General features: G+C 32.8%; 1 protein-coding gene across 3 annotated transcripts in view; it reads right to left on the bottom strand.

The window, feature by feature from the left end:
- The window catches only part of LOC108967620 (aminopeptidase N), a 150,454-nt gene that overhangs the window by 20,713 nt on the left and 117,274 nt on the right, over positions 1-12,467 (bottom strand). For 2 of the 3 annotated variants that reach the window (XM_018931166.1, XM_018931168.1), the window contains one exon: positions 1,278-1,571. The exons of the other annotated variant lie outside the window; for it this stretch is intronic. In XM_018931166.1, the coding sequence (XP_018786711.1) occupies positions 1,278-1,571 (294 nt within the window). The remainder of the gene's footprint in view (positions 1-1,277; positions 1,572-12,467) is intronic. 3 annotated transcript variants of the gene reach the window in all.

Below are 12,467 nucleotides of genomic sequence, written 5' to 3' on the forward strand. Positions count from 1 at the left end.
GTAACAAATCTTTTTCTGTAATGATATTTATCCATCATCCAACTTCAAGTCTTAACTTATCGTTTAATTGGCCTCAATAGCGCATTTTATGGAATCACTTTATCATTTTTGACAGCTCTCTATCGCCTAACTTGAATTTATGTATGTCTAATGGCAATCCTTTCCATCTAGCCTATAAATTCGTAGGTTCTCCTAATGCTCTTCCTTGGTTCTTGTATACTAAATTTAGAAATAAAATTAGTTCCGTCAAAGTTATACTACAAATCGTCCTAGTCCGCTGAGATTCCAAATTTGATATATTTTAAATCAAATGTTGTTAGTCTTCATGAACTGAACACTCAAATTACTCGTGGAATCGCTATTTTAGCTGTTCCCTATACAAGAACGGTACCATATATATAAGCAGTTTCGCCTGCCTACTAAACCGACTTTTTGTGCTAGAAAGCTATAAGGCAATCTCTAGAATACAAACGATCCCAGCATAAAATGGATATTTGTGATTCATGTTTTGTTCTAACACCCCATATGTAAAGTTGATCAATGGATGTATTTTTACCCAGTCAGCTTGACTTAAGAGAGCACAAGACGTTGAAGATGATTGGTGTAAATCTGACACCCGCCTTGTTAAGAAGTACCCTATATTTAACTTGGATTATAATGTCCAAGTGTCCTCAAGCTTTTGTTTAATGATTTTGGAGCATGGTGAGAACACTCTCGTTTTTGTTTTTGTGATTTTTTGATGAAATTTAAGTTATTTTTCTAGTATTTCAAGAAAATTATTAATTGTTATTAATTATCAAGGGAATCAGTGAAACATTTTAATTAAAACAAAGATCAGTTATAAATTTCAAAAGATAACACAATTTATAGGAAATAAAGATGTCAGATGGAGATTGAGTGAAATTCATAAGATACTATAAAAAAGTGAAATTGACGAAGTTGTGATTTTAATCGAAGAGTCCACGATGTTTTTGAAAACAGTTTTTTGGTTTTTATTCAGAGGGGCCTTGGAGAGTGAAACCGGCATTTTTAATATTTTTATTAATAAAAAATCTGTCTTCAAGTCAATTCGTCTTAATTTTTTMATAAAGGCAAATAATCTTAACAAAAAAATAAAAATAAAAATAAAAAATAGTAAGATGTTATAATTTAAGCATAAAACATTTTTTAAACATCAGATAATTCCAAAAAAATTTAAGCTATAATTACTATATAAATCTATTTGAATCTGAATTATTTCTCCAATTTACTTTTTGCCAATTACTACCATAACATACCCGAAAATTTCTCCTTTGTTACAAATTCGATATGAAAATGTTCTTTAATATTTTTCACACGATTGTAATCGAAATTTCGCACTTTTCGAACGATATCCTGCCAAGACGAAGCAAAGCGATTCGAACGAAATGAATTTGGTGATGCCAATGAGGGTGATGAATTTTTCATTGTTGCTTGTTGTTGCTCTTGCAATTTGGTTGATGACAATTGTGTTGTTGTGTTTAATGGTGTTGTTTGTTTAGCCGAGAATGGATTTTGAAATTTTGCCGAATGAGTATTGGAATTAATGATAGCTGAAAATAGTATGAAGATGAAGAAACAAATGTGTGAGGAATAAGTTTTTGTGGCTGAATTTGTATGAGAGTTGCCAAAAAGGTTAGTAGAACAAAAATGTTCATTGACAAAAGTGTGCAGTTAGTATGTTTTCGAATAATGTGCGTTGCAATAAAAAGGTGTAAGTGGGGTAGGGAATTAGTGTTTAGTTATTTTTAACTTTTATCAATAAGTTGTGAAATATAGGTAAGAAAAGTGCGAGTAGCGAAATCAAATAATAATTTTTGACGACATTTCTTAGAGTTAAATTTTCATGGAAATTTTTCAAATCGAATCTTCTTCTTATGTGCCCGAAGTTATAGCCGAAAAAAGTCAATCATCCGAGGCTGTTTGTTTCTCTTCAATAGAGTGTTTTTACGTGCCAGGTTACAAACCCAAGACTAGAGAGCGATGTTTCGCCTTCTCACTTTAACTCGTCGCCAAACGGATACTTGGTTTAAGACCGCAAGTCTTGAGATGCTTGAGCTGTATTTCCTAATTGTTGGTTATGGAAATATTTTTCAAGCAATCCATCAGCAGCTTAAAGTCAACTTTGAGGTTGAAGCGAGTTCGACTCATCGAACTGATGACAAAAATATCTTTCAAGATAATAATTTATAAAGAAACAACCGTACAGTTGTTGCAACTATAACCGGAAAAATCTCTAAATCTAAAATTATTTCTTAGTTTTGTTTTAAACATTTTTAAGTGAAAAATCTACATTAATATTTTGGTAAAAAGCAAATATTTACTTGTTTTCATCGCACATAACTGATAATATTGAGACAAATCTTCTCGTAACCCCTGTCGAAAAGTCTAAACTTCAAACACAGCTGCTAAGTACTAAAACAAATGTGTTTAAGCGGCTTAAAATCGTAAGACAATCGATGACTAACACGAAAAGCGCAAGCTGAGAACTCACACGCAATTTCTAAGAAATAATTCGGCTAAATCGATAATTAAAAACCAAAAGTTAAAAATCAAAACAAAATTGACCTTGAATTGGTATACAACTCATTTTCACAGAAGTTGCAGTCGGAACGCCCAAAAATCAATAAAAACAAAAGCAACATAAAAAGTGTTTTATTTATACATATATGTATGTATGTTATTATTAAAAAAAAAAATATATATATATATATGTGTATATATATATGTATATATAAACAGCCGATATGAATTTATTTAACGAAAGAGAAAATGAGTCAGATATTTGAATAAATAAAAAGCCAAAAAAGAAACGAAAGATGCAGTCAAACACCGCCGATCGAAAAATATCCGCCTCATTGATTTTGCAGCGGCAATGAACCGAACAATCGTTTAACCAACTAACTACCTACGTACAAACTTACAACCACGGAAAATAAAAAAACTTAAATTATGTCTGCTTCACGGCTATGCCGACATCGCTAACATTTGGACATCAAGTTCTTTGCCATTCACCATCGATTCAAGTTCAAAGTCAAGACGGTTTCCGTTTCGGGAAAGCAGACAAAGCGCAGTTTAAGTGGCACACATGCAACATTTACACGAACAAAGCCGAACTAAAAGTCATTAAAAAGTGTACGGGATATGAGCTTTAAAGTTATTCGCTGAACTAATATAAAATGGCTCGGTAAATCGCTTTTCTAATGCGAAATAAATAACACCATACTTATATAATTTGTGTTTACGAGTAAATATAATAATCGTCTGCGCCGGTGCAATGGAGGCGTGTCAAAATAAAAATGAGTATGTACATATGCGCATATACAAGGTGCTTTCCAAAGTAAACAGGACTTTTTGGGACCCCTGGTGGCGCCATCTATATGCCGACTGGTGCATTAGAATCTGCTACCTTTATCAACTGTCTAGTGAGAATTTTATGACATTTCATCGGAATTGGATTGAAAGTGGAGTTATTGCATTTTAAGTGTCAGTATGTTTGTGTTAGCGGTGCGAAAATGAGCTTCGAACAAAGAGCCAACATTAAATTTTCTTTTAAAATTGGTTAAATTTTTACCGAAACGTTTTAATTGACGAAACAAGTTAATGGCGATGATTGCCTATCTCGGAGCAGAGTGCACCGGAAATTCCATCGAAACAGTGAGTGAATTCATCAAAAATCGCTCGAAATCATGGAATTGAATATCTCCAAAACATCTATTTATCGCATTTTGACCGATAATTTGGGCTTACGAAAGGTGTGTGCTCGGTTTGTTCCATACAAATTGACTGACGACCAAAAATTGCTCAGAATCCAACATACGAAGGACAATTATTTGACCAAAAATCACATTTATTAATGGCAATGTGCGACTTCTTCCTTTTCGGACAAATTCATTTGCCGGTGAAAGAAAAACATTATGCAAACATAGAGGCCATTCAAAAGGCTTGCACCGGCATACGAGCTAAAACACTCGCTCGACATGCTTTTGGACCATGCCAAAAACTGTATTGAAGCAGAAGGAGAACATTTTGAATAAAATAAATTGATTTTGTCGAAAAAAACCATTTGTTCTGTTTCTGTTTTTAAGTCCTGTTTACTTTGGAACGCTCTATGTATGAAGATATCGCTGGCTTTAGTTGAGTTTGGATTCGTTATTCCACTTTTTCGTTGAAAATTATATGGAAATAGCTTCCTCGTAAGCTCTCGGCAGGTAAAGAAGATAAGAAACAGTTTTTATAAAATCCTCTAACAAACAATCCGAAAATTTAACAACTTAAAACAGTATATTTACCCTTGAAACAACAAAGCCGCACAAAAGCTCATTAAAGCAGTTCGGCCCAACATCTTCCGAGTCTAAGCACCATATAATTACCATTAAAGAACATGCATATAAGTAGGTGTGCTCGCACGTTTGTGGTGGTGCATAGCTTAACCACGCACCAATGTAATTGAGATGATGGCAAGACGTTTTGCAATGTCGATCTTGACATTAGTGACTTTACTTACGGTTTAAGAAACACCAAGAAAACAACAACAAAAGAAACTTGCGTATTAAATTCCAAAAAAAAAAAACATAAATAAATATAATTTAAAAACCCACAGAACAGTCTGCCATATTTCTATACAAATTACAGTAATCCGCATGCATGTAGGTACAGAGCACAATTTGAAACCGAACACCTTACTCGAACGATTGCGATTTTTTGCCTGCTTACGTCTGTCAACTTGCAGTGCTCTCGTATTACAGTTGCGGCTCAAAGTCCTCAAAGGAAATCGATCGTAGAGTAGTCTGCGCCGTTAGTTCATTGCACTAGCCTGTGAGTCATTACAAGTAATTGCAAGCAATAGCGGCTAATGAGTATGTGCTGGGGAATTGCGCACGCCTTCGCCACTTTATTTGTTTACGTTCACTGATCGCCAATTAAAAGCTTGCTGGTTAGCAGCGCGTCTCTTTTCAGACAGTATTGTAGTGTATCGTTCCGGGCCGTCTTTTCACACGTTTGCAGAAGTGAGCATACCTATAAATATGCGGCATTTAATAGCGTGGTTATTTATTGCAAATATTTACGATTCAAAGGCCTTTCAAAAAGGTGATCAGCCGATAAGTTTTCGCTGCGCTGTGTTGGGAATGTTTCATGTTGCAAACATTTATAGTTTGTGTTTTGTTATTTATTTTTTGAGTATAGTTTGAAAATCGTAGAAATAAATATGTAAGTATATACTTAGAGCAGAAAATTTCATTCTTTTGTTCGATGACTATTGAACGAGTGTTTTAGCTCCTTGGCCGTCAGTATGCCTTCGCAAGTCTTTTGAATGGCCTCTACGTCTGCATAACGCTTTTCTTTCATCGGCAAATGCATATTTCCGAAAAGGAAGAAGTCGCACGGAATAAATGTGATTTTTGTTCAAATAATTGTCCTTAGTATGTTGGATTCTGAGCAATTTTTGGTCGTCAGTCAATTTGTACGGAACAAACCGAGCACACACCTTTCGTAAGTCCAAGTGATAGGTCAAAATGCGATAAATAGATGTTTTGGAGATATTAAATTCCATTTCCATGAATTTCAATGATGATTACGACTGATTTTTGATGAATTCACTCACAGTTTCGGTGGAATTTCCGGTGTTACGGATAGTTGATCGTCATTTATGTCCTCACGACCACTTCGAAAACGTTGAAACCACAATTGCACTCTGTTTCCAGATGGGCAATCATCGCCATTAACTTGTTTCATTAATTGAAACGTTTCGATAAAAGTTTTACCAATTTGAAAACAAAATTTAATGTTGCGTTTTTATTCGAAGCTCATTTTCACACTGATAATACAAACATACTGACACTTAAAATGCAATAACTTCACTTCCAATCCCATTCCGATGAAATGTCATGAAGTTCTCGCTTGACAATCGATAAATATAGCAGATTCTAATGCACCAGTCGATATATGTCTCCAGCAGGGCGCGCTAGATTCAAGAAGTCCTGATTACTTTGGAAATCACCTTGTACTAATTGAATATATCAAATCCGATATTATTAAACTGAACCTTATCTAGACTTTACTGAAAATCATTGACACTGTATGAGAGAAAATGTTTAGCAGTGTTTTAGAAACATCGATCAGATCACATCGAGCAAAACTATCGATTGCTTTTGGTAAAGATAGGCAATTTGTAACGGTTCTACTAGAATTACATAAAATGATTGATTCTCGATGATACATTATAAATGAAAGTTTACTATACTCGTTCGTTCCTTCAAAATTCTGAACATGCATTGGAAAGCTCCTTGTGGGTCGTTTTCAGTAAATGCCATTGATTTTTTTCCTCAAATATGCCGAACTTTGTGCCAGAAAAATTGTTTTTGCTGGAAGTTCTTTTTCATTACCTCGAAACCTCAGTCGAAAGTTTTCGAACTTTTGTGTTAGTTCATGAGGAACATTCCCTAGCTGAACGAACGTGGCAAAAGTGATTTGCATGACTTAAAGGTGGTACTTTTGGTTTGGACGAAAAACAACATGCTGGGCGGGGGTTAGAAGATTTGGAACTGGAAACATTACTCCATGAGATTGCTACCAAACACAAGAGAAGCTCGTAGAATCTATGAGAGTCATTGAAGCAGGCATTCCAAAGCTTCTTAAAGCAGCTTAATACATTCCCAAGCCAGGAAACTGGATGTCGTATGAGTTCCAACCCAGAAACGTTGAAAGACGATTTTGCATGTGAGAAATGCTACTTGAGCGCATAAGAAGAAGTAGATTTTGCATCGGATTGTAGCTGATGATAAAAATGGATCCTTTCCGACAACTCTAAAAGCAAACAATCATCCGACAATAACTCGATAAATATAAGCGATAAAAACGCCCGGAATTTGCGACTAGACACGAGATAATAAATTCCATCATAATATCACTCTAAATCATGTTGCATGATTAAACCTTTCGGAAAACAGTGACTTTAAAGTTTTGCCTCTTACTAGCCTTATACTAGTCAGATCTTGTGCATTCAGAATTTCATTAATTCCGGTCTATGCATAACGCCTCACTAGAATAGGTTTCATATTAGAATAGGGTATTGAAAATTGCTTAAATAATTTTTGACGGACAAACCAGTTTAAATTTTTTTCAACAGAAATCTTTATAGCTTCAGATAGAGAATATTTTGAATAATACCATTGTACATGTTTCTCATAAATTAACATTAAAATTTAAATAAGAAAGCATTAATATAGTTATAAATCCAATAAATATTACAATCTCAAAACATATTAGTAAATCTTTCTTTATATGATTAGTTTTGAAGACACCTGGGAATTCCAATGGCAGAAATTTCAAACAATGACCTCTGTGAAAATTCTAATATAAGCCAATAAAGTTAGATTCCTTTGTAAAATTTAGTATTATTTACGCTCAAAGTGCTAAACAACATAAACACATCATATACATAAGTGGTTTTGGTGCTGAATGATCCCACTTTAACCCGAGTAGGCATATACATATATAGTATATGATTCTAACAGGAGTCCAACAGCTCCGCTAATATCTAAAACAACGGTATGTAAGTTTTCTTGAAGATTATAAAAATCTATAATACTTTTTTATCTACAACTTCTTGCAATAAAGGGAAATAATTGAATGTAGATGAGAGTGCATACGAGTACTTGAAGAGTGTTTTCGCATGCGTTCCGTAAATTATGATAAAGAATGCTGCAATTTGTCCTCTTTAATATGGTTCATTACGAATTTAATTTATTTGAAAACAAAAAGGTTTGTTGTTTCTCTGCGAAAATGCAAATGCGAGAAAATATTGTACTTACATACAGTTGTAATTTGTGGGACTGAAATAGAGAAAAACAAAGTTTTGCAAACTGAACTACTATTTAATTATTTGTTGGGTATGAATTATATGCTAAGAGATTTCGATTTCAAATTTTCTTTATATTTTTATTTTTGCGTTTCTTGTTTGCTACGGCCTTCATATTTACATAGCATAAAAACCAATTAATTGGCGGCATTGGCGCTTCAGAAGTGCAACAAGTGGAAAAAAATCTTTTATTAACTAGTTTTTAAGTTTATTTATTAAAGCCAAATGAAGAAATAACATATGCTGCAATTAAAGGCGCAATTTCGTACTCAAAATTAATTTAAATAGTAAAAGTAGCGAATTTAGAATTATTTCAGCGATTACTAATTTTATTGGAATTAAATATTTGAAAAAACACTTCGGCATTTAAGCACTTCAAACCACAATATAAATATATATAAATGTTCAGTGCTAAAATTTAATGTGAACCTTTGTGCGGATAATCTGTGCATACTTCAGCCGTGTGCCAGGCGCCAGCCACACGTTTATTTTTACCATTTAAGTGCAGTTAAATTAATTTTTATGCGCTTTTCGTGCATTCAAGTGAAATTGTAATGAAGCAAACAGAAAACGTTGGTTGTAAAACAAAAGTGGAATGCAATCAATTGATTGACAAATGGCATTTGCCCCTTTAACACCGCACAACATTTGACGGCAGCGGAATTCGGATGGGCGCATGCGACAATGAGTTAATCCCGTTGTAGACATGAAAGTGCAATAAATGCATTTGTTTTGGGGCGATACCTTTGTTGGTGTGTTGTTGATTGACAATTGCAATTTTTTTCTTTTTACTAAGTGTTCTGTTCGATCCATTTCACTCAAGAGTTGAGCTTTTTCAAGTGCAACATTGACGCACTCAGACATAACGATGATTTATGTCATAAAATAGTGCGTTTAATAGATTTGTTTATTTGAGATTGTCACTGTTCGAATTTTTCAATATTGTGAGTTAGTATACATATTTTCTTTTCTATTATCTCAATAAATAGCGTAACAATGCAAAAACACCGAATCTACAGAACTTAATCTCTCGAACTATTTAACCAAAATTACATCTAACAATAAGCTAGGTTAGTAGAAATACTTATTAATAAAAGTAGGACCATTTAGGTTTCATATCCTATTCTTCGATACATATGTGTCATGCGAAATTAAATATAGATTAACGAGATTGTAAAGGTTACAGTATTTGTCGCCACTATCCAGGATGCAACTTAATAATAATACACAATACGTGTATTCCAAAAAGTTACCATATTTGAAGCCGCAACAAAAAAAAAAAAAAAAAAAAAACTAGCTAGCGCCGCAGAAGATTTTTTAGCAACGAGACGCCTTATTATAACCTTTTTTATATTCAAGGCCTCGGCTGGTCGGTAGCATTTGAGGACTCTTTATTTTCCAGTTTCGAATATAATAATTTACAGCAAAATGCACTTCAAACAAATATAATGTTTATAATAATTCAAAACTACTTAATTTTACATTTTTATTTTTTGATTTTAGATACAAAACGCAGAGCTTCGAAATTTTTTTACACGCGAATCGGAAATAAATGCGAAATATGTAAAATGAAGCGGAAACGGGACAAAGCAATTAAAAAATGGTGCTGCCATAGTGAAGAAATTTGTCTATACAACATTCAACAGGGTTAAGTAATTACACTATAATGAATTTTGTTAATATGCAAACAAATAAACAAATTAAGAGAAAAGATTTTTTACTAAATATTAAAAAAAAATTGTATTTAAACAATTTTGGAAATAAATATTGATAATTAAATATATTACTACATTTTTTATTCCAATATATAATGCGTATATATTACAATTTAATTACATCAATATCTAACCATTTGTACATAAATATAAATAAACATAAATTTAAGCATTATGTATTTAAAAATTTAAAATTTCTTAGTTTTTGCATTCCTAATCTATTGTGAACAGCATAAACAGCAAGCCAACAATACAAAAACAACGCCATGCAATGTCCCGTTTCCGCCGCCATTTCAACTGTTGTGCAAAAATTTCAGACGTGCTCGTGAAAAATTTGTTAAAATTGAGTGTATCGTTATTAATAATGTGTTTTGTGGCAAATATCAATCCTATAAGAGTATTTTAGTGCAAATAAATGAATGCCCAGTGTTTTAATCAAATAATTGCCGAAAATGTATGAAAGTGCCGCGAGTGAGCTGCGCAGGTAAAGCCAAAAGTCGGCAGAGCGCTTGTGTGTAAACGTTTTGTGGAAAATTAGTTCTTACTATAAAAATCGCTATTTAATTATATGGATTTCAACATTATCTCCATAGAAGGTAAGTCTTTTAAGATATAATAATAGTAAACATGTTTGCTCAAGTCTCAAATGCATGTTTGGACAGAGAAGAGTGTTGGCGGCAGCGCTGCTTTGGTTGTAGTGGGCTTCAAAACTGTATCCCTGTACATTGGAACAACAATACAATATTTTAAAGCTTATGCAGTAATGGTTTGCTAGAACATTTGTTATGTTGAAAAGTGTTGCAGTTGTGATCAGGTGTAAGAAACTTTTGTGGGCAATGTAAATAATAAATTTAATATTAGGCTATACTGTGTTTTTGCATAAATCAATTTAAAACAAGAAAGTGAAAAAACTCCCAGTGTAATACGTAATGTTGAGATAAAAAATTCATGCATTCACATATTCGTAACTGCGTTTGAACAATTTTTGAATTGCCCTACAAAGTGCATGGCACCAATTGACCCACTTATAAGTGTAATAATATGATATAAAAATGTATATATAAACATGTGTGTGCATACACACTTATACTTACATTGATATTGAAAGCTTGTTGTGGATAATTTTGTTGAGATATGATAACAAAAAATCACACCTTTCACGACTCTCTCAACTGCACGCGGAAGCTAAAAACTTCTCTTCGATAACAGCTGCGTACGTAACCGATTGCAAAATTAACTGTGTATGCAGTCTTTCTTATCTGTTTGTATTGCTCGTGAAGACAAACATATGCGCTTATCTTAACATTTCATATGACTAGGCAACAGTTTTTAATATACCTTAATTTTAGAAGTATATGTTTTATGCACATTGCATTTTCGAGCATGTACTTTCGTTAGGTACATTGTAAATTGGTGCTTGTAAAATTGTGTACATATGTACTATGTATTTATGTATAACCGCAAAGATAACCTACATTTTTTCATTCTCTGTTGGAGTTTTGATGAATGTGTTTTAGAAAAATTATACACGAATTTTCAATTATTTTTAGTTGCGAGGAAGAAAGTGATAATTTTTTCACAAAATATTCCATCGAGGTGAAATTTGAATCCAGTTTTCGATATTCTCACTGTAATTAAGGTTTCAAGTGGTTCCACTACAAGCTGCACACAGCTAAATATGCACCCCAAATGTTCTTAATTATAGGTATTATTCAACAATTAATTGTCAAGTCATGCATAATTACGCCTCAGTTGACAATAAAATATCAAATAGTTTATTTGAAGCCATGAATGCATAAAGAAGTGATCAATTTACACCATCAGTAACGAGACATTGATTCAATTAAATGTAAAGAGTTCTTTATATGAAAGAACGCATTCAAACCTTCGAAAGTGTGCTGAAGAATGATAAATTACTTTAATTGTTAAGGAAAAAGTGAAAGCAAAGTTAAATATTGCATTTGAATGCCCATGAGTCCAAACATAAGTACGCATCATATAATTGAAAGCACAAGAAAAGCATACATAATCACATAATTTAAAGCCTCAACGTGCGCTGCCAGGTAATATCAGTTATGTATATTTAATTGTATTCCCGCTTTGGTTCGAGAACATTATTTTTCGTTTTAGAAATAATGATAAATTTTGTTAAACCTGTGAAAGCTTAATGAAATGCACGTCTCAAAAGTAAGAAATTGAAAGTGCATAATTTATGTTTTGCGCTATGCTTATGCAAAAATACGTCACGTTGTAAATAAATTCTTAACATACTAAAGTTCGTTGGCAATAATTCAAAACTATTTTTGGTATAATGTAATAACAATAATTTGTAATATTTGAAAGGAAGAAGATAAATTGTAAAGTGAATACATATTTTCATCAGCGAAATTGACATATTTGTTACTTTTATCATAAATAATATTGAAACTTTGGAAGTCAAGTGAAATCAGAGGATTTTTTTCCTTGAATTGTTAAATAATTTCATAGAGCTCATTGGGTACAAAATTAAAATTCCGCTTACTGATATTAGATTACTCAGAATTAAGCATGAAAGCTCCACACTTTTTTCATTCGTCTCGTATCACCAAGCCAAAAATTGCTTTGACTTTGGCTTTGTCAGCAGATTCTGTGTACTATATTTAAGTGTATTATAAATAAATAATCAAGTGTATGATAAGTAAATAAATCATGAAGTGAAAAACTCATACTAAATATAAACGTAACATCAATAGAAATGAGCGCACGCTTTTGTTAAATTTTTATGACTTTCAATTCTTGAAAGTGGCATTTTTCGATAACCTTCAATGCCAACAAAGTTATCGCCTCATAATGCGCATCTTCCGAATAAGAAGAAAGCAACTACGCACATCACA

The sequence above is a fragment of the Bactrocera latifrons genome, unplaced genomic scaffold, assembly GCF_001853355.1.
Source record: "Bactrocera latifrons isolate USDA-ARS-PBARC rearing strain unplaced genomic scaffold, ASM185335v1 scaffold_192, whole genome shotgun sequence".
NCBI lineage: Eukaryota > Metazoa > Arthropoda > Insecta > Diptera > Tephritidae > Bactrocera > Bactrocera latifrons.